Source organism: Monodon monoceros, unplaced genomic scaffold, assembly GCF_005190385.1.
Source record: "Monodon monoceros isolate NGI ecotype Baffin Bay Population unplaced genomic scaffold, NGI_Narwhal_1 Super_Scaffold_1, whole genome shotgun sequence".
In the NCBI taxonomy this organism is placed as follows: domain Eukaryota; kingdom Metazoa; phylum Chordata; class Mammalia; order Artiodactyla; family Monodontidae; genus Monodon; species Monodon monoceros.
In genome coordinates, this window is record NW_021703765.1 from 83,914,526 (window position 1) to 83,942,281 (window position 27,756).

Consider the following 27,756-nt stretch of genomic DNA (forward strand, 5'->3'; position numbering starts at 1 on the left):
AAAAAAAAAAAGTCATGAAGAACCTAGGGGTAAGACGGGAATAAAGACACAGACCTACTAGAGAATGGACTTGAGGATATGGGGACGGGGAAGGGTAAGCTGTGACAAAGTGAGAGAGTGGCATGGACATATATACACTCCCTGATGGGTTATAAATTGCGGCGTGCACGTGAGAAGCGGCTCAGATGTGCATTCTGTCTGGTGGGGATGGGATTCAGAGCAACGTGGGTAATAAAGCACTGCTTAACATACCTTCATAAGCAGAGTAAATGTTTAACTTTCTTCTTTTTTTTTTTTGGCTGCACTGCGAGGCTTGCGGGATCTTAGTTCACCGATCAGGGGGTCGAACCTGGGCCCCCTGCAGCGGAAGCACGGAGTCCTGACCACTGGACCGGCAGGGAAGTCCCGAACTCTCAACTGATATAAATGGCCTGTGGGAATTTTCTTGACATCAGGAACATACTACTTTTGTGTTCGGAATGTAGAAAAATTAAAATCCTGGACCAAAAATGAAAAGGAGGCAATTCCCTGGCAGTCCAGTGGTTAGGACTCTGTGCTTCCACCGCAGGGGCCCTGGGTTCAATCCCTGGTCGGGGAACTAAGATCCCATAGGTGCGGCCAAAAAAAAAAAAAAGAAAACAAGGTGACATGGCCATGGCCGTCCTCATTTTCTGGCCAGCGTGCCCTGATTGGCGGCGTGGATGGATGACCCAATAGGGGAACGTCCCACTCTTCCTAATTCCGTTTTCTACAGCAAATGCTGCTTTTGTTCATGTCCACATCTGTACCCATCAAGTGAATTTATGCAGTAATACAAAGTATAAACATTCATGTCTGGATCTGTCCAAAAAAATTAATTTTGTTGGCTATTAGCACTGCCACAACAAGAGGGGGCGATTTTAGCGTTTTTACCAAATACGTGTGGAAGGTAATTTTGATTTATGACGAGCTTCTCCTGTGAAAACATGCCAGGCCTCACGCAGTGGCTTCAACATTCTGGAATTTTGACTGCCGGTCAGCCACGGCGATGGGCAGAAGAATGGCCCCCAACGATGTCCACAGCCAGGCTCTCGGGACCTGTGGCTATGTGACCTCACCTGGCAAAGATAACTGCGTTTGCTTATTAGCCGACTTGAGATCAGCCCGGGTTATCTGCGTGGGCCCAGTATCATCACAAGTATCCTTGCAAGTGGAAAGAGGAGGCCGAGAAGGTCAGAGGGATGTGGGGTGACCCAGCATGCTGTTGCTGGCTTTGCAGAGGGAGGGAGGCGACCCCAGCCAACGGATGCGGGCAGACTCCGGAGGCTGCAAAAGGCAAGAAAAGTAATCCCTGCGGAATTCCCTTGCGGTCAAGTGGTTACAACTTGGCACTTTTCACTGCCGTGGGCCTGGGTTCAATCGCTGGTCGGGGAACTAAGATACCGCAGGCTGCATGGCTCGGCCAAAAAAAAAAAAAAATCCTATCCGCAGCCCCCCAGAAAGGAAGGCAGCCCGGCCAAGACCTTGACTTTGGCCCAGCGAGACCTGTGTTACATTCCTAGCCTACAGAACTCGGGGAGAATACATTTCTATTGTTTTAAGTCTCAGGGCAAACGGCACTTGGTGAAGGCGGCCCTAGGAAACTGCTAATAGAAACGTCTCCCTTCCCACTTCTAGAGGCCAAGGTGTGGGCAGGCCGTCCCTCTGAAGGGTCTGGGGAGTGGGGGGCCCTCCCTGGCCTCTTCCAGCCCTGGTGTTGCCGCACCCCCCTCGGTGCCCTCGGCCTGCGGGAGCATCACGCCGCTCTACGTCCACGGTCACGTGGCCGTCTCCCCGGGCGCCTGCGTGTCCACATTTCCCTCTTCTCCTTAGGACACCAGTCGTCCTGGGTCCGGGGCCCAGCTTGATGACCTCGTCTTATCTTGATTCCACCTGCAAAGATCCTATTTCCAAGTGAGGTCACACTCACAGGGTCGGGGTGGACACCGTTCAACCCAGCACAGCAGCCGGCGTTTCTCTACCAGGATGGCTTCTGGGAAGCAGGTCTGTTTCAAGGAGGGTGTGGCCTCTCGCACACTCTGCAGTGTTTCGAATCTGGGGGCCCGTGTGCCCACGCTGTACAGACTGGTGCTGGGTGCGTGGCTTTTCCTGTGTCCTTTTTTTCTCTTTTTGCCCCCGAGTTTGTGGTCCCCTGCGTTTCTGCCTAAGGTTTTGGCTAGCGGTGAGAGGACACTGGGAACAGGGTATCCCACACACCGGGGGCACCTCTTGACAGGCTCGGGCCCCTGTGGGGAAGGGCCTTTGAAAACCTCGCATCCCATACCCCGCTTCTTGCTCTCTGGACGTATGCCCAGCCCCCCGCCTCCAGCCCCGGCAGGGAGAATGTCACGTTGGGATTCCACCACTTTGCCACGACCGTAATGCTCACTTTATGAAGATGCTGCGATCTCGTAAAGCGGTCTCTCTTCTCCATTCTCAAAACCACAGGAGACTCCAAGACCTCCCTTGCCCCGCGTGGTCCCTGGCTACCACCCCACTTTCTGGCTCCCTTTAGGGCAAGGTTAGTGGGATTTTACGGGTGCCCAGCCCTCCCCTCTCTGCTGTCTGCAGACCCTCCCGTCCAGCGCACCAGCCCTCGACAGTGGTCACAAGGGTCCCCATGTCTGACTCACTGCTCAGCAGGAGAGAGACTCGGTCTCCACTTCCTTCTGGAGAGACACCGCCATCCCTCATCCCTTCGACCTCGGAACATGGGTGTGGCCGCGTAACATCCCTTTCCTCTTGTGCTCTCACAAACGCAGGCTTCAAGCATCCTCTACCCAAACCGGAATCTCCTACCCAAATACTGTAGTCGGGGGAGCAGAAACCCCTTCGGTCAAGATACTGATCTATTTTTAAGAACAACTGCTAACGATTGCAGCTCCGAGCGCCAGGGGAGAGTTGAGGAAGGATATGGAGAATTACGTGCAAGCCAGAGGTCCTGACTGGCCCGTCCGCCTTCAACTCTGCCGCTGGAGTCCCAAGGTCAAGGTCAAGGGCTTCATCGTACATTTCTCCAAAGCTCCACGTAGCTGGCCGCCTGCTCCCCCACTCCTATCCAAGCCGTCTCGCTGCGACCCAGAGCCACTGGGAAATCAGCCTGGCGCCTGTCAGGTCTTCACCGCCACGCAGCCAGGCTCCGGTGAAGTCACTTCCCTCTGGGTCTGCTCACCTGTCAGCGCCCTCCCCCACTGAGGCTCTGGTCTGGAGGAGACACCAACACAGGTAAGCCTGCAGGTGCAACCCCCCGGCACTAGCTCGGCTTCCTTTGTGAGGCACGTGCCTTTCAGTCCACTTGGAAGTTAGTAAATGCTGACTTTTCATGGTTACGCAGCCTTGCTGTGTTTTGGTTTTTCCCTTGCATTTTGTACTGTTCACTTATTTAATACGTCCTAGCTCCATAAAGCACTTTTAAAAAATGTGTTATTATTTCCTCCAAAAGGCCTTATTTCCAAAAGAGCAAGGTGTTACAAAGAACGTTTCCAAACACCTGCTCAAATGACTTCATTCTACTTGAAATCGCCTGTCGGCTATTGGGCTGGTTTTAATGACAGCAAATCACTGTGTGCTGTGTGGCGGTTTCGGATTAGCACAGGACTCTGCTCTACTTCAATGCGCTTTGATTTTCAAGCGATGGGACTGTTTTGCACCAAGTGGAACAGTTTGAAAATACTGAAGCCCATCCATTTTTTACTACCTAGAATTTAGAAGTGATCGGGGTTTTGAAAAGAGGCCCAGTGTCATTTTGAAAGGACTTGTTGTTCTGAAGCTTTTCAGTGTAACACATGCAGTGTTGTGCTTTCCCCACCTAGCGAGAAGGGGCCACCTCAGCACCTGGCTATGAAGGGGGCAAGGGGCTCCAGCGGCCCCTCGGAGGTGGGACCCCTGCCAGTGAAGTGGGACGTACGTACGGCAGACGGACCAGAATGTCCCCAAGAGCGGCCTGTGAGGCCTCTGTCCGAAACCGGGAGGCTCGTAAGCTCAGTCTTGTAGGAGCTCAGCCTTAAGCCAAACCTTCTCTTTAAACCCACCCACGATACCATACAGAAACAAGGCGCGCAGTTCCGCCCACCTTCAGGGAAGATAAAGCAGGGATGAGTGTCTTCCAGTGGATGGCATGGACACGTGCCTTCTGAGGCCAATAAATGCCGGCCAAAGACACACATCGAAGTCTCCAGGGCCTGTACTTTTTACATAAAATCCCTACAACAGCATACTGGTTTTGTGTATTTGTCTCTTCAGCTGCTGTTCAGAGCCACATGGTGACCACAGTCGTACACTCTCTAAACTCAGATGGAAAGTCAGAGGCTGTCAGTTCTGGGCCTGACTGCCTTTCTGGACAGGTTCCCCTTGACAGCAGAGCGTGTACGTACCTGGCTCTCTACCTGCACTGATTCCCAGCCCCCCTCCCCGGGGTGTAGGACGGTGGCCCACGTAGGGCCCCATCTGCCGCCTTCACGTGCCCCGGCCACACGGAGCCCAGGAAAGGGCTGGCTCGTCACACCTCCCTTTTCCCTTTTGTGCCTAATTCCCTACGGAGAAAATGTGTTTTCTGACAGCACGGGTTAATGGTCTTCAGTATGCAATAGATCCTGAAGACAGAAACTGTACTTCTGGGGGATTATGTATTTCCTAGAGCAGTGCTTTCCAACCCTTCTTATTTATTTTTTTAACCCAAACTCACACCTTCAGCCCCTCTGAGAACTGGTATTACACTGAGTCACCGGTCTTCAATCTGTCTGAACCCCACCAGTCACGACCTCCTTGTGTTTGTCTATACTTTGTATTAAAAACAACAACAAGACAACCCAAAACGAGTAGGGTGTTTGCGTTTGTTTTTCTGTTTTCGCCAAACATAAAGTTATATTTTAATACAGAGGAGGCTCAAGAATCACTATCCTAGAGAAATCAAAGAGCTGCGTCAGGAACAGGCATTTTATTGTGACTTTTCGTCACTTCCTGACTCAGGACCCTGTGCCCCATGACAGTTCAGGAACCCTCATGACGTCCACCACACGTAAACGCAAATACACGACGACTGTGGACAGACCACGCAGAGAAGGAGCCAGTGGGTCTCATATTCGAGGTGCTTTTTATAATAAAATTACACCAAAAATACAGCAACAAATAGACAACGGTTTATTAGACAAGATGCGAACCCCCATGTCACGGAGAACAGCGCGACCAGCGTCGGTCACTGTGGACAGCCCCGGCCCGCAACGAGCGCTGCCAACAGCCTCCAATCACAGCGGTGCTGCTCAGAAGAGGGGTTTCCTTCCACCCACCATGGTGGGTCTTTAGTCTCGACGGTACCAGAATGAAACTGTACACAAGGACTGACCAGGCAGGGTTAAAACACGCGTTAGGCTGCTCTGCAGGCTGAGACGGAACACACAGTGTTAAATAGGTTTTAATGAAACGTCGCGCTCTTAAGGAAAGAGCAACAAGAGAGCAATGGCGATGGTTTGAGAACTCGGCATTACGTGAAGCAGCAGGCAGAACACACTCACCACCGGCCTGTGCCGAGGACCCGCACGGGCGGGATCTGCGGCTCATGAGAGAAACCATAAGCGGGACTTTTCTTTAAAACCTCCGCAGCACCTGACCACACTTTCATTGCTTAACAAACCCCCCCTTCCTCAATATAAACACATGTTTATTCATCAGGAGAAGAGAAAGTGAGAGCGTGTTTTGTGGGAAGGAGAGGATGAGATGTGTTTAAAATACCGGGACGCCAACCAGCATGGGTGTCGTCTCCCGAGACTTTGTACCGCGGCAGCAGGTGTCTGTCAGAGGGGAAACCGGCGGCAGGGCGCCCGGGGGCCTTCGGCAGGGCTCAATCGCAGGAAGGCACTTACCTAGGCCGTGGGTGGAAAAGAGGGAACCAACCCCGGCACCACGCAAGTTTTAGGGAAGTCAGCCGTTTGCTCTGCGAGCCCCCAGAGCACCTTCCCACGGATCTGTCCATCTGTCCGTCCAACAGACCTGACGGGCTGCAGGAGCATCAGGTCCTCCTGCCGGCGGGCGTGCCGTTTGCTCTCGGCCGCTGCAGGTCGTATTTCACGGAAACAATAAGGAAGAGCAGGAGGGTAGCGCCTTGAATAGCAGCCAGAAGAAAAAAGTAATAGTTCAAATAGCAGCCGTTGATGTTGCCTAGAGAAAAGGAAAGAGAGCAGCACGGAAGCTGCACTTAGAGAGAGAGTTTAAAAGATTTTATTTATTTAACTTGGTTCCTACGAAGGTCAGGGTGACTTTTAACTGTGGTCATTAAAAAAGAAAAAAAAGAAAGAGAGAAAAGAATCCTAATTCAAAATACACAAGTGCTTTGTTTCCAAAGCCACTGTGAGTCAGTTGCGTCTCAACACGGGCTCCGGGCTGGGGCCTCCTGCCCCCACACGATGAGGGGCCCCCACTGTCTCCACGTCAGATCCTGCGGCGGACGGCCCTCCTCGCCTGGGTCTACAGCCTGCACACGCGCCAAGACCGCGCGTTGGGCCAGGACGCAGCCTGGACGGCACGTCAGGTGTGAGTGCTGGACTCCCATGTCGTCACCTGACATCAAACAAAGTACCGTCACAGGCCGGGAGAGACGGCTGAACACACACTCCCCGCGCCAGGGGAAGGTACAAGCTTGCTTTTCACGTTTCTCCTTAAAAACTTCAGGCTGCAGGTTGATACACAGGCGCCCACTTTAACCCTAAGAGCTGACACACTGAATGGCCGACTCTGGCCCGAGCACCACGCGAGGCGCCCTACGTGCAAGGCTCCGTTCAGGGCCCGATCAATGCCGAGGCGGCGGAGGTGAAGGGCACGGACCGCGGAGCTCCACCAAGGAGGCTCAAACCCCAGCGTCTTGGTCTCTGGGCCCAGGTTCCCTGCCTGTCAAATGTGGAGACAGCACCCGGGCCACGCGGCCGCCTCCTCTTCACGGGGCCCCGTTAGGAGCCCCAGTCCACACGTAGGTCCGGGGCCACCAGGGCTGTAAAGCTGCCGTCTGTTCCCTGAGCAGCGGCCACGCGGCGTGGAGACGCAGGGCTGTGTGGAGGGGACACCGGGGCCGCACACAGCACGCCACCCCGGCTCCCAACAAAGACGGCGTCGCCGCAGCCCTGGACGGTCTACCGCTGACGCCGCTGGTCACCCACTGGAAAGGGCCGGGCACACTGCCGAACAGAGGGGCAGACGGACGGTGCGTCAGCAGCGTCTCTGGAGGACGCTGGCGTCTTAGGAAGAAAGCTGCTGTGCTCTCTGACCGGCTTCAAAAGCATCTCCCATTGGCTTATTTAAAACGCCAGACTTCCTTTCCTCTGAAGGTCTCTGTCAAGCTGGGTTATTCTGCAACTTCCTTTTTCTATCTGAACATATACTCATTAAAATCGGACTTTTAACACTGCTTTTATTTAACAGAACTAATGAACAGATATAATACACGTTTGTATAATAAGCACTCACACGTTTTTAAAGAATTCTCACTCCTTCAGGCTGTAGAAGACAATGATTTCCTATGTTTGCTGCTCTGGGAAGAGATCCAGTACTACCTAGAATTTCTACCAGACTGTGTTATTTATTCAACAGTGCTCAGAGAGTTGGAAACAGTGGTTTGGTCCCCGTTGCGGGCGGGCTCCACCCTGGACACAGAGATCCCACCCCCTGGACCCTGGTTTGCAGACGCCAGCGCTGCAGTGCTGCTTGGTACCGCCTCAGCGAGGCTGTCGTCGAAACACCAATCACGCTGCTTGCAGTGCCAGCTCTGAAACATCGATCTCCCCAAACTAAAGGTCATTTACAACTTCCAAAGCTCAAAGCTGGCAGGCCGAGCAAACTGCGCGCCGTGTCTTCCCTGCCAGGGCCCGTCGCAGTCTGGCGTTAGGAAGGGTTTGCAGAACTGGGCCCACCACCTAAAAGTGATCACCCTGTACTTTCTTGGGCCTCTTCACAGACAGAAGGTAATTGCATGTAAAGATGGTAAACTCTGGGTGCTTCATATTTGATAAGACTGACTCCTGGGCCCCAATAAACAAGCTTCATGTGTCCCCCAAACATATGCACAAGAACATTCCCAGCTGCTTTATCTGCGACAGCCTCAAACTGGAGACACCACGAACACCCACATGCCGCAGAACAGATAAATGAATTCTGACTTATTCGTACGACGGATGCTCCGCAGCAATAACAAAGAACCGATCACTGGGATGACTCTGAGAACGCAGTGCTGAGTGGAAGGCCACGGCCACGGACGAGAGAGGCCACAGGACTCAGCAGGGCCGACCTCAGAACAGAGTTCATCTTGCCGGGGGCCGGGGGCTTAAGTCAGAAAGGACAGAAGGAACCCTTCCACGTCCTGCATTTTGATCTGGACGAAATGCACACCAAGCTGTGCACTTAAGACCAGTGCCCTTCACAGTACGGACGTGATCCCCAGTCTAAATAATAATAATAACGAGCACAAGCAGGCCTGGGGCAGGACAGGGAGAGAAGAAAACGAGGGGAGAATCTGGGGACTCTTCCTTCAGACGTGGTCCTGGAACCTGACAGCAAGTTACCCACGTGTCAGTCAGGAAACGCTGAGCCAGCTCCACTGCCGCTGGAGCCCTAATGCAGGCAGGACCTGCCGAAGGGCAGAGCCAGGGAGAGCCCAGGACACAGAGAAGCCGTGAAATCTGGGATCACACCTGCTGCTCCTCCTACAGAAACAAGGATGTGGGGGCGGCGGGGAGGAGGTGTCACCTGTCCCATTCTCTCTACAAACCACCGCCCGTGACAGCCACCTGACCCTAACCAAGCGGGAGCCGACCTGCCACGTCCTCTCAAATCACTGGACATGGGGCTCCGGACAGAGGGACTGGAGGGAAAACAAGGAGAGACCACCCTGCACTCCTAGACAGGGCAGCCGATCCAGGACACACGACAAGGCGCTTCTCTTTCGTGAAAATAACACAACAAACAGAATCCAGGTCCAACATCTCTCCACGTGTGCCACGTGCATCAATACTGGACATAAACCTCACAATGAAAAGTTTTAAAATTACCTGTCAGAAGTAAAGGATGAGTGACAGGTAAACTACCAGTTATTAAATTAGTAATGGCTGCGGGGGGGGGGGGGGGATTAAATCACTGGAAAGCAATGAGAATGACAAAAACCAATCGATCCTTTAAGATACACGTGAAAGTAAAAAAACAGAATCTATACCTTAAGAACTACTGAGGTGTGGTCCCTCTAACAAGTCTTTCTTTGAAGGAGGTCTGTCACACGTACAAAACAGATTACGTGACACCAAGAGCGCAGGAGAACTCCCAGAGCCCTGTGTAACTGGACTTACCCTCCGAGGGGCAGGAGTAATGAGCACAGCCCCCCTCAGCACAGCCAGGAGGGCCTGCCGCACACCACTGGCTCTCACAGCCGGACCAGCTGGACACATCACCAGTGGTGCCCGGGGGCAGCAGGGCCTCTGGTTTCCGGAAGCTGCATCAGGGGTCTCTGGGCCGAAACGCCCCCCTCAAGACGGGCATTTTAACTGAATCATGGGAGGGCTTTTGGAATTCTGCAGTTTCTGGAGAACAGTCTCTAAGCTTTCACCAGATTTTCAAGGGGATTTAGAACCTAGAAGTGGCTCAGTACCCAGGGGGTACTGAGCACAGAGAAGCCACAAAATCTGGGATCACACCTGCTGCTCCTTCTACAGGGGACGGCAAACGCCACACGCCTATACAAGGAAAAGCAATATGGTGGTTTTTACTGGTACAACATACGAAGAAGAAGCACACCTGCACCTCCTGGGTCTGCTTAAAGGCTACATCGATATGGAAACAGCAAAGCTTTCATCTCTCGGGAGTGATTCTGCTCAAGCTGCCACCTACTGGCATTAGCTGTAAAATCCCATTATGATTGATAATGAGTAATACTTGTTTTTAACAAGGCAACTTATTATCTCTTTTTTTTTTTTTTTAACAGCAGGAAATTAAAAGGTACCGTCAGGAAAAGAAAAAAAATATGAAAATAAGATACTGGGTTGGCCAAAAAGTTCGTTAGGTCAGTGAATATGTTGTTCAATAAAGTTCTTCATGAAAATGAAAAATGTGGCTTTACTTAAAACCGAACAAACTTTCTGGCCAACCTGATAAATGAAGGGAAATTTGCGATACAGATTTTATTTGCCTCATAATAAAATAAAACTGGTGCTGGACCTGAAGGTGAGAGGGTCAGTCTACTCATCACAGATGCTCCGAGAAAACAGCAGCCACAGAGCTGCTGCTGGAGGCCGACCTGGGGCAGGAGAGGCCCACCCGTCCCCAGGAGACCATCAGGGACGTGGGTAAACGAGGGGAGGCGGGTGGTCTGACGGGGCGCAGGGAGCAGGCCGGGGGCTCCCGGGGCAGCCCAGCGACGCTGACCGCGTCTGGTCCCAGGCGCCCCATGCGGCCCGAGGACTGGGGTGCTGGTCACTGCCAATGACGGGAAGGGGGGCCGCGAGGGGGGCCTTACCGAAGTCCGTGTGGCTGCTCATCCACCCGATGGCCTTGAGGGACACCAGTGCCAACAGTCCTGAGCCCACGAAGGACCCGACGCCAGAGAAGAAGAAAAACAAGCCCATGATGGCACTCTGCATGGACTTGGGGGCGGCCGAGTACGCGAATTCCAGGCCTGGGGAAGAAAAGGAGGGCGTTTCGGGAGAGGAGCAGGGCGCCCGCGCCGCTGCCCTCGGACACCTGGGCTCTGGGGCGCGGCTCTGAGACAGCACCCAGGCTGGTTGCTCACCTCCTGCTGTCACAGCCCCTAGAAACTCCGCGAGGTGGCCAGTCACCTCCCGCCTTCACACTTGAAGGCAGCATTTGACTTGTCAGCTCTTGGAATTTCTCGTTCCTCATGGAAAGAAAGAGTTTGAAGAAGGAAAATTTGCCTACATTCTTAACTAACGGGAGTCTGCAAACAAAGTACTTACACTAAAATGGGAAATCTACTCAGGATTTCTATCTGAAAGGCAAGGTCTTTTAGAACAGTTTCAGCAGGTGCATCTATAAGCCGAATCACCACTGTGATAAGCAGACATGGAGATCTGCGCTGTGCTCTAAAGGAAGGGCCACCCCGTGCGACTCACTCCCTCCACGGAGATCTGCGCTGTGCTCTAAAGGAAGGGCCACCCTGTGCGACTCACTCCCTCCACAAGTTCATCAGCCAGTCCGCGTGAGCGCTATAGGAGGCAGGAGAAGCGAAAAGTGCCGGCCTCCCAGCCCCACCGCTCTGGGCATCACTCATTTTCTCCTTCCCTCGCTCCCAGCAGCTGGGAACAGGCCTGCACAGAATTTACTTGTCCACATGCCACCACATGATCTCACCAATAGGGAAGAGAGGCCTGTGAGAACAGGTTTTAAAAATTAGGTTTGCTTCCTTATAAATCTGAACAGAGACACTGAGGGCCAGGCAGTGAGGGACCCCCGAGGCCCAGCCGTGGCGGCGGGACTGCAGGGCGTGGTTATTAGCAACTGCCAGGTAGCCCTGACGGGGGTCTTCCTTCTTCTATCCTCTCTCCTGTTGACCCTCTACGGTAGATGAACTTCAGGCTGATGTTTTGGGGATCCTTTTACACCAAGAAAGGAGAGCCTCAGCCGTAGCATTGCTCTTTCCTCACCAATTCACATTCTGCACCACAACTGCCCACCAGCACCCACCAAGCACTGTGCTGTTTCTGTCTCGACGCGGCCTAACAAAGAAGGAAACAGCACGGGCTTTATCGTGCTGAGACAGGACTGGACGCGGACGCCCCGACAGGAAGGAACCTCACCTGCGATGCTCGCAAATATTTCACTGACGCCAATCAGCACGTACTGAGGGACCTGCCACCAGATTGGCAAATCCGCAGCATAGTAAACGACGTTTCCAATGGTCTGGTTAATGGTCTTCTCCTTCACGAGGTCCAGCCGTTTGCTTTCCAAAATCCCTACAATTCATAAGTAGGTTATGAGCATTTGTTCATTAACATTTGCAATTAAACTAAAAAACTAGATGCTTGGTACAAGATGTCTGTTGATGATTCTGAGAAATACATGAAAGGATAATGCCCAATAACATAGCTTCCCCCAGAACCCCCCGACCTCAGGAATCTCCCTACTTTCAGCTTCCGAGGTAGGTTACTAAGAAACAGAGGTCATATAATCCATACTTCATGGGGGCGCTCTGCAGTGCCTTATAAAACCAGTGTTCAACATGGTTAACGCAATCCTCAAATCTCTGGACTGCTCACCTAAACACCTTTTATTTCTTTTAAAAGGGGGAGCAGGGGAGAGCTAAACAGTCCTGCAATAAAAAGATTAATTGTGCTATTTACTTATCAGAAGGTAATGAATTTGGAGATTTTTTCCCCTCAAGGGAACAGATTTAAGCTGATTCGCTGATCGTCATCACTATTACAACTACCGCGACTACTACTACTGCCAGTTTCCTTGTGTAGACGGGCTTAACCTTATCAGCAGACGGGCTTAACCTTGTGCAGACGGGCTTAACCTTATCAGCAAAGTACAGTGGTCCCCCCTTCTCTCTGGGGGATACGTTCAAAACCCCCAGGAGATGCCTGAAGCCCAGGACAGTTCCACATCCTACATATACTATGTTTTTTCCTGCACACACATACCTCTGATAAAGTTTAATCTATAAATCAGGCACAGTAAGAGACTGACAACAGTAACTAATAATAAAATAGAACAATTATAACAATACACTGTAATAAAAGTTACGTGAAGGTGGTCTTCCCCTCTCTCTAAATATCTCATTGTACTGTAGGTATTTTCGGACCCCTGTTGACCGTGGGGTCACTGAAACCACGGAAAGCAAACCCAGGGATAAGCGGGACGACTGTAACCCAGACTCTTCGAACCACCCTCTGCCCTCAGCAGCACCAAGACCTCACTGGGTCATCGGTCATCTGTCTCGTGGGGCAGAAAGACGTGGGAAGATAAGCAAGACAGAAACAGCTACTCTCCACAAAACAAAACATAAGCAGGTCAAAATAAAGCTTGAAACAACGTGTGGGACCGACTTCTCAAGGTAAAGGTGTCGCTAGGTTGTGTTTTTAAAGGGTTCTAACTGCAGATGAAATAATGGGCCATAATATCTAATGTATATGTGAAAGCATACGGATTTAAAACCGTATGAGGAAGGACAGGAGTCTGCGTAGAGGACAACGGAATATATTAAAAATATTCCTTTCAAAACCTGAGCATGAGAAAGGACCAGGGTACGACTGACTGGATGAAAGACAAACTCTGTAATCTGCAGCCCACAACGCGCCTCAAATGAAATGTGCAAACAAAGAGAAAACACATCAAAGGGCCAAGGGAAAGGGAGACCTCCCAGAGGTGAGTCGACCTTCACACCCGTCCTGCGACTGGGAAACACAGAGTGGGCCCAGGCGTGCAGAGCGGTCACTGCAGAGCGCTTGCTGCTCTGGAAAGGGGCGCGTGCAGCTCAGCCCAGCGGTTATCAGGACGCTGCTGATGGCATTGAGGGCCCTGTCCACAGCGACAGCTCTGCTCCCTGGCAGGGCAGCGGGCAGCACCAAGGGGGCCGTGGCGTCAGCCTGGTTGGAGCGCCTTCAACGCACAGGATAAAGCACTGTGGGCTTCCTCTGCGTGGGCCGAGCTCCAGCCAGCCCGGGGCCACTGCCCTGAGACCGGAAGATCACTGCGCTGTGCTGGCCACCGACCCTCTAGCTGGAAGGGCTCCGTCCAATCCAAGAGCAGAGGGGGAAGCACCCACTCAGCCTGTTTTAAGGGAATAAATATTGAAGCTGGAGAAGACTCTTGTCCTCCACAGGAAAGGCAAGAGAGGCTTAAGACAGTGTGTGTGTGTCTGTGTGTGTGTGCATGTGTGTGTGTGACTGCCTGTGTGTGCATGCGTTTGTGTGTGTCTGTGTGTGTGTGTCTCTGTGTGTGCGTCTGTGTGCATGTGTGTGTGTCTGCCTGTGTGTGTCTGCCTGTGTGTGTGCGTGCGTCTGTGTGTGTGCATGTGTGTGTCTGAGTGCATGTGTGTGCGCGCACACACGTGTGCGCGTGATGGGGCAGTACTGGTGGGGACAATACACGTATTTAGTACTTCTGCAAGGCCTGGCAGAGAGCGGAAGTGAACTGTCGGACGGGATCTGTTCTGCGCTCTCGTTAGTTAGGAAAGCACGACTCCGTGAGGACTGGGGGTGAACAGGTAACGGAAACGAAGGGGCGCTGGCAAGGGGGACACAAATAACGAGGGTCGAGCCCCAAGAAACAAGAATGTGAGAATCACTGAAGCTCCTCTCTGGTGGGACGGGGGACGGAGGGCCGGACAGCGCAGAGAACAGAGGCCGAGGGAGAGGGCGAGCCCTCCAGACAACGCAGGGGCTGCGCAGCCGGCAGAGCTCCTGACGGACGGGCCCAGGAGCACCGGCACAGACCAACGTAAGGGCAGATGCTGGGAGAGCCGCCACAGCCATCGACGGGCCAAACCCTTCAGTTAAAGACACGGACTCACATCACGTCAAAACGAAAGAAAACCCAACGCTGCGGGCGAGACAAGAACTAAAGCGTAAAGTGGCAAAGGTCTGAGTGAGGGAGAGGCCGAGCAGAGTCACCGAGAAGGGAGGCGTGCCAACCGCAGCACACGGGCACCAAGAGAACACGCTGAAGGTCAGGCGCACGGCCCCGCACCCGCAGCAAGCCCGGGAGAAGCAAGCCGGAGCCAGCAGCTGGGCAGAGACGGGGCGCCGGTCTCAGCGACCGTCGGGGTGTGAGCTGGGCTTCCGCGGGCCTTAGGGTCCCCGTGTGCGCCTCCCGCCACAGCGCTACGGCCCGAGGACGGCGCGTGCCCTCCCCAGGGACGACACAAGCCACAGACGTCCGCGGGTGAAACGCCATGATCTGCTAGGAGCGCAGCGAGGCTCCGAGACCCAGGAACCCTCTGGGCCCTCACCAGAGCAAGCAGATGGGAGGGTGAGGCTTTGCCGGGCAACTGGTTGCATCGGAGGCCCAAGGGCAGACCCAGGTCCCGAACTTTACGGACACTTAACACCTGTGCCCTCGCGGGGCTCCATTCTAGCGGGCCCCGCCCAGACCACAGCATCCCTGGACACGGGCCATCGCCGTGATCCCAGGCCCCTGGCAGCACTGGGCTTCAGGGCTCCTGCTACAAGGGATCTGACCCACTCAGCTGACGGCGGGACAACCTGCGAGCCATCCTATGTGGCACCCCACGAACGTTTTTAGAAAGTAACACTGGCCAAAACGGAAGCCTTGAAGTCCACGGTACAGAATTATAAAGCCAGGATCTTTCCCAACTCCTCAATTAAAGCTTTTTCATTAACAAATGGATAAACAAAAGCATCAATATTATGAAATGAAAAAAACTTCTGTAAAATTACTCTTGGATCAAAAAGAAAATAAAAACCGTAGTTTCAATATTCGTAGGGAGAAAAAACACACTACAACAAATCAAAGTGCAAGAGACTTGGGAAAGCAACAGTAACAGGCCAATTCATGCCATTACGTGGTTTTTACTGTTAAGCAAGAAAGAACAAAAAGACGTGAAGAATTTAACTCAAGAAATGAGAAGAAAAACCCCACAAAACAGACCAAAGGTAACAGAAATTAATATCTTAAATTCTCTACTTAGAAAACATAAAAACAATCAAATGATAAATTCAAGACAGACGTCTAAGGAAAAATTATAAAATACAGTCTTGGCAAGCCTAATAAAAAAAGAGCACATAAAAAAGGGAAACTAGAAATGAGGAAGGAAACACATCAGATTTATTTAAAACACTATTTTGATCTCCACTCTAACAACTTTTCTAAAACTCAATAAATGATTTACTAGGGACATTAAAAAAATAAAAAGCTTAAGTGATTCAAGAAAAAACAAGATCTGTACAAAACTGAGAAAAAGGTGGAAAAGTTATATTTCCTTTCAGAGAGGATGTACTCATATGATTTTTTAGGCAAAGACTTGGAACTTCCTGGGAGCAGACAGATAATTCTCATCCTGTTAAAATACTCCCTGCCTTCAGAAACAGGGAGTTTGGACTTCCCTGGTGGCACAGTGGTTAAGAATCTGCCTGCCAATGCAGGGGACACAGGTTCGAGCCCCGGTCCGGGAAGATCCCACATGCCACGGAACAACTAAGCCCGTGCACCACAACTACTGAGCCTGTGCTGTAGAGCCCGTGAGCCACAACTACTGAGCCCACGTGCCACAACTACTGAGCCTGTGCTCTAGAGCCTGTGAGCCACAACTACTGAAGCCCGTGCACCTAGAGCCCACGAGCCACACCTAGAGCCCAAGTGCCACAACTACTGAAGCCCGTGCGCCTAGAGTCTGTGCTCCACTACAAGAGAAGCCACTGCAATGAGAAGCCCGCGCACCGCAATGAAGAGTAGCCCCTACTCGTCGCAACTACAGAAAGCCCATGTGCAGCAACAAAGACCCAGCACAGCCAAAAATAAATAAATTTATTTTTTTAAAAAAGAAAAGAAATAGGGAGTTTACCAACACCTTTTATGAAGCTGTATAACCCTGACACCAAACCAGACTGATATTGGTTAGAAAGAGACACACAGTCGCTCAATAAAAGCACATTATTGAGCAGACTGGAATTAGCAGATTCCAATCAGACCTTTTAACAAACAGGGTGTATTTTAGAAATTCAGGAACAGTTAAATTCCAGATGTTAAAATAAATAAAAATCATGAGCAGCCAAAGGCAGGGAGGGGGTGGAGTAAGGAGGGCATGCAATCCTCCTGAAAACCAAACTAAGATATTTGAGAGAAACTCAACATTCACTTCTGCCAAAAAATACAAACTTGAAATAAAGCTTAGATATGTAACATCGTCAGGCATACGTATGCAAACTCAGAGGTGAGAGTGAACCTTCCACAGTGAGGGGCTGAAGGTGCGCTCGTCGAAGTCAGGGATAAAGGGGGGCATCCGTCACCACCAGCAGCCTTGGAGAAAGCCGGGCCACCCTGCCAAACAAGGAGAGACACAGGGAGGCGTAGCAGGAAGGCAGGAAAACGGGACTCCCCGGCGGCCCAGGGGTTAGAACTCAGCGCTCTCACTGCCCAGGCCCGGGTTCAGTCCCTGGTCGGGGAACTAAGGTCCCACAAGCCTGGCAGTGTAGCCTGAATAAACAATAAATAGCTTCTTTTTATAAAGAAGGCAGGAAAAGAAACTATGTTAATTTCAAGACGAGCAACCATCTGAAAATAATTCACTGAAACTCAGAATTTTTAAAAATCTCCTAGGTGAGAAACCAAAATACATAAAAGCAGTTAGGAATAAACCTAACATAAAATGTACAGGACCTAAATGAAGAAGCATATAAGACTTCACAAGACGTCAAAAACAAAATTAAAGGGAAAGTGAAAAAAATGGGAAAAAAATATTCGTAAAATGAGATAAAATTCTGAGTAGTGACAATCTATACTCTATTACAAGAAAAACCCACTAGAAAACTGGTCACAACACACGAACTGTACACAGAACAGAATGTCTGACACATTTTGGGAAAAAGTCTTAAGATCACTCATAGTACACATTACAGATATAGAATGCTGTAACCCTTCAGATAAGAGAAGATAACAAAACACAATAATCAGTGTGACAAGGGCACGGTGAGATCAGACTCGCATCGGCACGCTGCTCTGGCCCTTTCACACGAGATGAGCACACATGTGCGGACGTGTCAGGGTGTGCACACAGCACTGCTTCAAGTAGGACAGACTGCAATCAACCCTCATGTTTAATAAGAGGACCGGTTTTAAAAACTGATATGACCCAAAATGGAATATTACGTCGTTGTCAAAAACCATAATTTAAATTTGTAATTGACTTGGAAAAATGTTATGTATTATATATAGTATACAAAAATAGCTTATAAACTGTGAATAGTTTGTTCCATTTCTGTTGTTTAAAAAAGAACAATTTAGCTGTAATAAAATATTCTAGGAAGATATAAACACAGGTGTAGGCGTCATCACTGGATGGTGGGATTAGGAGTGAATTTAGGTCTCCTCGCACTTCTATCTATGTATTTTTAACGGCCGTGGATTGACTCTGTGATAAGTTTTTTTTTTTTTTTTTTTTTTTTTCCAGTACACGGGCCTCTCACCGTTGTGGTCTCTCCCGTTGCGGAGCACAGGCTCCGGACGCGCAGGCTCAGCGGCCATGGCTCACGGGCCCAGCCGCTCCGCGACATGTGGGATCCTCCCGGACCGGGGCACGAACCCGCGTCCCCTGCATCGGCAGGCGGACTCCCAACCACTGCGCCACCAGGGAAGCCCTGATAACAGTTTTTAAAAAAGTGCTGTAGACCAGTGGCTCTGAACTCCTTCCTAACGAAAGCTACGACCCAAGAAAAAGGCACTCAGATGATTCTGTCTCCATTCCAGGATGCTCTCCATGCCCTGAAGTCCGGGCACAGACTCCTGCCTAAAAACCGCTGTGGTAATACGGCATCCATAGCACAGCCGAGTGGAAGAGCAGACCATGAGGCACACGGATGGGTACCGTCAGCCTGGGATGACGGAAGGTAACTCTGTCATGTCCACACATCAAACACGGATGCAGTGATTACACTTCCAGGGATTCGAGAAGTAAAGCAATTTCACTGCAGTGATTACCGTACCGTGAAAACTAGAATCCTCAACACCCAACAACAAAGGATCGCACGTGAATGTCTGACACGGAGGAAGGATATTTTAGGTTTTTTTTTTTTTTTAAAGCAGGTGACGAAGTATAAACGCACACACACATCACATCATACATAATTTTTCCCATGCACTTGCAGAATGGTGGTAGAAGATTTCCTTGAAAGCCCCCGGTGGAATTATGAGTGCTTAAATCTGTGTGTATGAGAGAGAGAGAAGGAAAAGGAGGAGGAAGGGGGAAATGAGGGGAGATGGCTCATCTGTATTTGGCGGATTTTTCTACCCCCCAATAGTAACAAGCGTAGTTTTTATTACATTTTTATGGTTTCCTCACACTTACTATTCCTTAATCAGGCTCAAATCTGCTTACACATCAGTATCTCATTTTCGCAAAAACACAGAAGGTGTGTGTGTATGTATGCAGAGACACCCAAACGGGATTAGACAGATACACACCATCCCAGGAATGAGCATCTCTGGGGAAATTACAGTTGATTTTTATTTTCTCCTTTATGTTTCTAAGGTTCCCTTTTCTCCAGTGAGCATCTATGATGTTAGTAAATTAAGAACACGCACAATTTTTAAGGGGCAAGGAAATCTGACAAATTAACACACTTCTTTTTTTCTCAAGCAGACTAGAAGAAACCCCTTGGACATGCCTGATTCTCATCTAAGAAAATTTAAAGAAAGAATTATTACCGGCAGGGATGGTACTAAATGGAAGATCCTGATTTATCATCGTTGAATGTAGTAAGCTAAAAGGCAAAATAGTCTCTTTTCTATTAAAACTTTCGTTTGCTGTAATGATTTCAGGTCTGTATTCAAAGGTCATTAATGTTCCAATTAAATAATATTCACTGGAGCTGGAAATGAAACGGCATGAAACACCAGTTACTGGTTACATTAAATTTAATAAATTGTGCTTAAGTCCAGTTGCCAGGTATTTAAACTCTTTAAACCAGTGACCATTAAGCTCCTTCCCAACTTCTGGCCACTCAGCAAAGAGAGGCTCTTTAGGACACCAGCCTCAGCGGTGTTTTCCGCGTGTAAGTGATCAATTCAGATGCTGAAGTTCAGAGCGGTCGTGGTCACACGGTGCAGAGCACCTGCCTCTCTGCAGATGCCCGTGGCCACCTGACGACAGCCCGACCTGCTGAGCAGGAAGTGGACTGCCGGCACGGCCCGCACTTTTAAGACAGCACTGCCTGCCCCGCTGGACAACGTTTCCCACGTAAACAGGCAAAGAAACCACCGGGAAGCCCCTGGGGTTCTCAGGGCAGCCCGGAAAAGCTATTCAGCCATAAACGAAACTGGAAGACAAGACGGTATTAGAGGAACCAAAGCCGGAGTCTGCTAGAAAATGCCTGGGGAACCAGCAGCCTCCCCTTTCCCACAGGGAGAGGACAAGGCCTCCTTTCCAAGGGGTGTGAATGCCTGGTCGGGGCACAGAGAGGGGGCTCCCCAGCCCAGGAAGAAGCCGGGCTCACGGCAGGCACTCAGGGCACCACCCCAGCACAGCGGCTCTGCCCATCACCGATTCTGCGGCACGAGACCTGCAATCAGAGCCCCGCTGTAATCCAGCTCTCGTCTGCTCTGGCTTACCTCCCCATGTGCACAGGACTGGAAGAGAAACGAATCACACAGCAAGCACACAGCAGAAGCTTCATTCAGACACGCCCTCCCTTTAATTACCTATTTGATTAAGAAAAAACATAACTGTCTCCTAAGATGTCCCAGTGTCTGGAATATAGAAGTCTTAAGCCTAGGGACTCATTTCTTTAAATCTATTGAGTACTATATCAATAGATAGTACTATATTTAGTACTGTGTTCACCCCGGCGAGAGTGGATGGAGGCTGCTGTGAAGCACTGTCGGAGAATATTAAATTCCATCTCAGCAGTGCTTAACATTATATTCCTCATAACAGAGATGATACATAGGCGATTCAGGAATATCAGCCTTCCTTGTCTTGTTATATAAGTAAGCTATTTCACGGTTCAATCATTTTCAAATATTAATGAAGGAAGAGCTCCAAAGCAAGGTGAGAAAGTCAGCAACACCTCAGCTTTATCAGCACACGGTATTTCAGCTTATACTTCAGAATCTAAGAATTATGCAAACAGAGTGGAGCCCCCAAAAGGTGTTGGAATACACAGGCATTAGTTCTTAACCTCTTTCTTTTTTTCTGGGGGATGGAGGCTGGTTACAAACCTGTATTTGATTTAAAAACAAAACAAAACAAAAAAACCTTCCTCTCCAGGAAGATGCACGTAAAATTTTACATAAAAGTGCAAAGGGTTCAGGGTATATAAAGCTGATTAATGGACCTGACATTAAGAATCACAGCTCTGAGGATTATTTAACACCTTTAATTTATGAAATTTCATCTACACAGCAGTTAACAGTTGTCTAAAATCTAAATCACTAGGAGACAACAAGCCTCCTTTGATTCAACCCAAAAGTCACTTTCCAGAGCATTTCACTGGTTATAGATCTAAAAAAACAAAACAAAACAAAACAAAAACCAGACAAATCCTTAGGAAAAAAACCTTAAGCTTCATAAATGAAAAACTAGAAAAGGAACACCAGTCAGGGTTAGAATAACCCATATATGTCCTCTTTTGAAGTACACACACTTCCTGAGTGCCACGCGGCGTGTGGCCACATTCCACATCACCCACAACCGGAACCGGAAACGGCTTCTCACCTGCTGCGAAGGCCGAGCACATCACAAAGAACATGCCCACCGCGATCCTTTTCAAGGACGATGGGAGCAGCCCGTTTCTTCTCAAGATGGGATCCACCAGTTTATCTTTCAAGGGAATTAACAGGAGGATGAGCACAGCATCGAACATGGTTAGCCAGGCTGCCGGAAACTGGAAGCGGGAAACACAGAAGACACCTGCTTATTTTTCTGCAGTGTCAGCAGTCACGCGTCTGACAACTAACATCTAAATGGGAAAAGCTTATTTCAAGAATAGCTCATCAGGGCTTCCCTGGTGGCGCAGTGGTCGAGAGTCCGCCTGCCGATGCAGGGGACACGGGTTCGTGCCCCGGTCCGGGAAGATCCCACATGCCACGGAGCGGCTGGGCCCGTGAGCCATGGTCACTGAACCTGCGCGTCCGGAGCCTGTGCTCCGCAATGGGAGAGGCCACAACAGTGAGGGGCCCGCGTACCGCAAAAAAAATACAAAAAAAAAAAAGAAGTTCATTTGTACAAAGTATAACCTCCTAGGAAAATAGTCTGTCTCAAGACACTGGTACTGAGAAAAGGCTTCAATTTCTAAAGGGATTTGCGTTTGTTTTTCTGTGCTTTCTCCGGGGAAAGAAGAATCAGGTGAAATGTTAACGTCAGGAGTCAACTTAATCTAGCAAAGGACATAACCAATGGGAAACAGTCTCAGAAATAAGTCAACATTCCAGGAATGCCTTTAGTTCAAGCTAACTGCTGTCATTACAAATTATCTACCATTGGTAGAAGGAATCCATTTGTCACGTAAACCCCCAAAGACAATTTTCAGATCATTTCAACTGTTCTCACCGTATGAGGATTGGTTGTAATGCTGGAAATTTCTGGAATCTTCAAATGAAGACTTTGTAAAACATACGTTGTCTGCATCTGGGTGTAGAAAGCAGCTGTCATTACACGAGCACGGCTGTCACTCGCTCGCAGCGTGCGCCCTCCCCCAGACTACACTGTGCTGAGGCTTGCAATGCTCAGGTTTGAAAACACGGGTCAATTACTTGGTCACCATAAACGTTGTCTGGAGATGAACTTTGAAAAAGAAGTAACCATTATCCCAATGAGAAACCACATTAAAAGGTGGGGTCTGGAAAAACAGAAGCATCCCCATTCTTAGCTTCGTTTTAAGGTTTTCAAAACATTTCAATCAGCAAAAAGGAGTCCGTAACTAAAAACAAGATTCCGAGATCCTGAAGACTCGTGACAAAGAAAGCCAGGAACCCTGCGCACTTCAGTGATGGCCAAAACGAGTGCCGGGGTGGCGTTCACGGGGAGATAGAGGAAATGAAACCTGAATGTCACCACTCACTTGAAAATACACTGTCCAGTAAGGTATCAAAGCCAAGAAAACGGGGACAATCTTGACAAGGGCTTTCACATCTTCCACTTTATCTTCCGGGAATGGCCCTCCATGAGACATCTTACATGAATCAAACAGACTGTGTTTAGAAGATTGCTGAAAGACTCCAATGCCTTCACTTTGGGAAATAAAATGAAGGAATTAGTTTTCTTCCACCCCCAGAAATCAATTATTTGGTAACAAATTAAGTTTGGAGGTAGGAAACCAGCTTGCTGTGCTGAATTTGCTTCAACTCCATTCTGCTACCTACTAATCGTCCCCACCCAGTACAGCTACCTAGATTATTCCTCAACACTGGGACACATGGACACAGCTGGCAGAAGGACTTCCTAGCCAGAGTGAGACTGTAGCCACCATCCTTTTCTTGAGACTAGGAGATATGGTAGGATCGCCCCTCACAGTCTGAAAGGTGGCTGACCTCACCCCCAGCGTTGTCACCCTGGCCACCAGCCCCACTGTGCTGAGGAAGGCCCGCAGTGTCATCCGAGGCTGATGACAACTATGTCGGCTGCGTGACCGGGTGAGCATCTGAAAAAATTACTGTGCTGGACTGTTTGGATTTTAAATTAGGTCATTTATCAAACGTCAAGACTTGACGACCACACCGACTGTTACAAACCCGAGCTGCTTTACTATTACACCAGTGTGACTGGGAGGGAGGCTCTCAGGGAAGCCACCTGCTCTTCGGTGAAGGAAGAGCCGAGAGGGGAAGGGGCGATGCTTCTGGTGACGATGGTAACTTGACAATGTGACCTTCCACAAAAGCATCGTCATCAGTTAGTTACCGCTAACCGGGCTCCTATTAGCTCACTGAGGCCTCACACTGATCCTATGAGAGGGGTCCTTTCCCACTGCACGAGAAGGAAAAGAAGCCTTAAAAGGTCATAAACCTGCCCAAGGTCATACAGCCCTAACCTGTGCGTAAGGAGAGCACAGCTGGAGAATTCTCTAGACCATCAACTTTTCTGCAAGCTGGTCCTTTTCTAATTGTGCCAAGGAAGACTTCAAAAACCAACCTAAAGGGAAAACAGATTCCTAAGTCCAAACTGACTTCGCCACGCCACGTGTGCATTAAAACCCAAGTGTCCACAAAGCGATGGTGTTCTCTCACAGAACTGTCTACCAGGTACCACCCACAAAGACACACCGAAAAGTTAACAGTATATTTTGCTAATGGCATTCAATCTGTAGCCTAAACATCTAGGATCTGAAACCCTGCTTCTGCCTAATTAAAATGAGGCCCCGGTAAAGCACTACTGCTTGCTGCTGAGGCAATGAGGCTTCAACTGTTAAAAATTCTTTAGTGTGGTCCCACCAGCTGCAGTTCTGAATTATGAGTCTGAATGCCACACTGACCCACTAGAATTCCAGGGCACTGGGGTGGTTAGCTGTGCCGGAATTCCGCACGGGGACAGCTGAAGCAACTAGAGACGTTTAGCCGGGAGCGAAGGGGCAGGGCCATAGAGCTGCTTTGGTACAGGAACATCAGACAGCTCTTATGGCTCCAAGGACATAAATTAGACACACGCACACAAGCCATGAGGGGGCAGACAGACGCGGGGTCGGCCTGCAGAAGGTTGCTGCAGGACGTCAACCTCCGGCTCAGGGACTGAGCGCCCATCTCAACACCGGCCTTGATCAAAATATTCCGAGAGGCTCAACTCCAAAGGGTCCTGGGGACTTTTCTGGGGGGATGGACATACTCTGTATCCTGAATGCACTCTGGTTACATGATGGAATCTGTCACAATTCCCAGAACTGTATAGGTAAAAGGGACGTATTTTACTACAGGTTGTTGTTACATCAGAAAGTAACAACAAAAAAATTCTGAAGTCTCTTTTTGAGCTACGTTCTGGACTTTTCTTCATTAATCTGCATCTAGGGTGACTGACGTTCCGCCAGTTTGCCCAGGACTCCCCGGGCCCCGGGACTCTGGGCTTTAAGACCTCAGGTCGTGGGCATACAGTGCTAAAACCGGGAAGTCCCCTGCAAAGGGGATGATGGAGTTACCCTACTGCATCTCAGTTCTGCTCTCCTGCCCTTCTCAAAGAGCGGCTGCAGTGACCCCTGGGGGACGGGCCATGGGGACGGACCCGCGCAGCAGCTTCCTGCTTAAGGAGCACAGACAGGCAGCGACCAAGTAAGCGAATGCTTGGTTTCTCATTCAAAGGAATGCATCAAGTAGTACATTGTCTCTTTGATGCCCTTGGCAAGCTTCTGTCTTTTATCGCCTTTACACGACTACGTAGTCGGGAGCCTCCATCTTACACCAGCAGTGAGAGGAAGGTCAACGTGCAGGTTAGAAATGAAAAGCACGAGCCCAGGAGGGAGGCTGCTGGTCTGTCTTTAAGATGGAGACAAAGTACCTCACACCCGCCTCCTGGAGCTGGCGTGAGACATTTCAACCTCAGCCCCGTGTCCCCCTCCACGGTGAGCACAGGACAGACATAAGCCAGCACTTTATTTATGACGGTTGGTAAGTCACGTGGAAAACTGAGCCTGTGATGAGAATAAAGTGCTCACCCACTAGGACTGCGTTCCCTGATTTGCTTCTGGGGGCAGCACGAATACACCAGGATCCTGAACACGTCAGTGAAGGCGCTGCCATCAGGCGGCTTGGTGATGAAGAAGGTCTGGCCGCAGAGGAAGGCCACGAAAGCCACTCCGATGCAGACAGCGGGGATGGTGTAGCCAGTGACAAAGCTCACGTTCTGCTGAATGTAGGCAATGCCCCCCAGAGAAACGATTGCTCCCAGATTAATGCTCCAATAAAACCAATTAAAAAATCTTCTCGTGGCTTCTGGACCGCGATCTTTAACCTAAAATAACCGGGAGGAAAGAGATTTAAAAACGTGTGATCATCCTCAAGGATGAAAAACATATACGATGTTTTCATATATTACTATATCTTTATATCAATTACTGTTGTCACCACAGCCTTTAAGAGAGGCAGCACATGGGAACTCACTGGCGGTCCAGTGGTTAGAACTCTGCACTTTCGCTGCCCGGGCCCAGGTTCCATCCCTGGTCGGGGAACTAAGATCCCACAAGACGCAGCCAAAAAATCCAGAAATGTAGCCAATCAATCAAAATGGTGTTTACAGATACAACCTGACAAAAAAAATGTATCTTTTATGCTTTTAATTACTGCAGATTCCGGGCAGTGTTTCTCTTAACTATACTTAGATCCAAAAAATCCTAGAGAGTTTCTCCAAGTATCTCCCGTGGACCACCTGCTTTGGAAATGCCTGGCATGCTCCTTAAAAATACAGATTCACAGGACCCACGTTCCAGGACTACCCACTCACCATCTCTGGGGTCGGGGCCCAGGAATCTGCATTTTAAACAACTTTCCAGAGGACTTCTACTCACAGCCATATAGCTCCACGCCTTGATAAATCTGGAACAAGGGGAAAATTACAGACAAACTAAAACCGCATGCTATTTTTAGACCACGAAGCCTCTCGATGGAATCAGGAGAAGTTCTGATAAGGACAGAGATCCCTGGAAGGCGCAAAAATCACTGATTTCCTGAACGCAGACAAACACAAGCACCAGGGAATACAAGCAAGTTCTAGATGTGCACTGTCCACAAGACCTGCCCAGCCAGAGCCCGTCCTGGCGGGGACAGTCCGTGTGGGGTGGGCATCCCGTGACGTCCCTCCGAGGATGGCTTCTCACATCTGCGTGGACACCACGAGAATGTGCTCTGCACCAGCCAGAGTCATTCCTAGCCAGTTTCACCTCATAAAAGGTTTAAACAAACTTTATTAGCTAAAGGCTGACAATGGATCATGTACAAAGACTGTCAGGTGTTGCTGTGTTGGGAACTTCTGTTGTCTCGTCCTTAAGTTACAGGTTGTGAAAAGGCTGGACAATTCCTGGTCCAGTAACAGATCAGAATTCTGATCCACAGAGCAATCTCCTTTTCTAAGTAAGAGAGGAGGTCTTCAATGGGGGCCTAAACAACCAGTTGTGATGCACGGAAACTACCTTTTTAGCAGTCATATTATGCAATATGACACTTTAACCTCTACTTTTTAAGATCAAAGTACAGGTGTAAATATATAGTCAAAATCGTTTGTTCCTCCAAAAAAATTTAATCCAAAATGATTAAACATGGATATTGTGATAACAAATAATATGCCTGAAGTAATTATCTGGTAACCCCCGTCTCAAACTGAAAATCTGAGTTTTAAATAAGCCGCAGCAGGAGGAGGAGCTTAAACTTGGCCCCCGCACGTCAGAAGGGAGCAGAGGTCCTGGACCAAACACTGGCATGATCACTGAATAAATGATCTGCACGGAGGATGCCTTACATTTCTAAGACAGCTCTCCATGAGAACACAACGCATTTATTTTTTTTTATCGTTTTTGGCTGCGCCATGCCGCTTACAGGATCTTACTACCCCAACGAGGGATCGAACCCGGGCCCCCGGGCAGTGGAAGCACGGAGTCCTAACCACTGGAGCGCCAGGGAAGTCCCCACAGTGTGTTTAAATGTCACAAAAATGGACTCAAATATTCATGCTATCCTGGAAACAGACCAGAGGGAAGAAAAAACTGTAAGCAGACACGGTTACAGAGAAAATTTAACTAAAGATATAAAAACAAGTAATTAGGGTGGGGGGCAAGCTTAAAAGGGGGCCAGTAAACATAATATCTAAAGTTAATGCAGGGGCTTCCCTGGTGGCGCAGTGGTTGAGAATCCGCCTACTGATTCAGGGGACACGGGTTCGAGCCCTGGTCCAGGAAGATCCCACATGTCGCGGAGCAACTAAGCCTGTGTGCCACAATTACTGAGCCTGTGCTCTAGAGCCCATGAGCCACAACTACTGAGCCCGTGCTCTAGAGCCCACGAGCCACAAGTACTGAGCCCACGTGCCACAACTACTAAGCCCGTGCTCTAGAGCCTGCGAGCCACAACTACTGAGCCCGTGCTCTAGAGCCTGCGAGCCACAACTACTGA

General features: G+C 49.7%; 1 protein-coding gene across 1 annotated transcript in view; it reads right to left on the reverse strand.

The window, feature by feature from the left end:
• Positions 1-295: 295 nt before the first annotated feature.
• SLC15A4 (solute carrier family 15 member 4) overlaps positions 296-27,756 on the reverse strand; it is a 32,679-nt gene continuing 5,218 nt past the window's right edge. The window contains 8 exon segments of the mRNA XM_029219895.1: positions 296-6,040; positions 6,043-6,171; positions 10,502-10,660; positions 11,799-11,954; positions 21,392-21,560; positions 22,226-22,303; positions 22,737-22,905; positions 25,311-25,606. Coding sequence (XP_029075728.1) covers positions 5,877-6,040; positions 6,043-6,171; positions 10,502-10,660; positions 11,799-11,954; positions 21,392-21,560; positions 22,226-22,303; positions 22,737-22,905; positions 25,311-25,606 — 1,320 coding nt within the window. The 3' untranslated portion in view covers positions 296-5,876.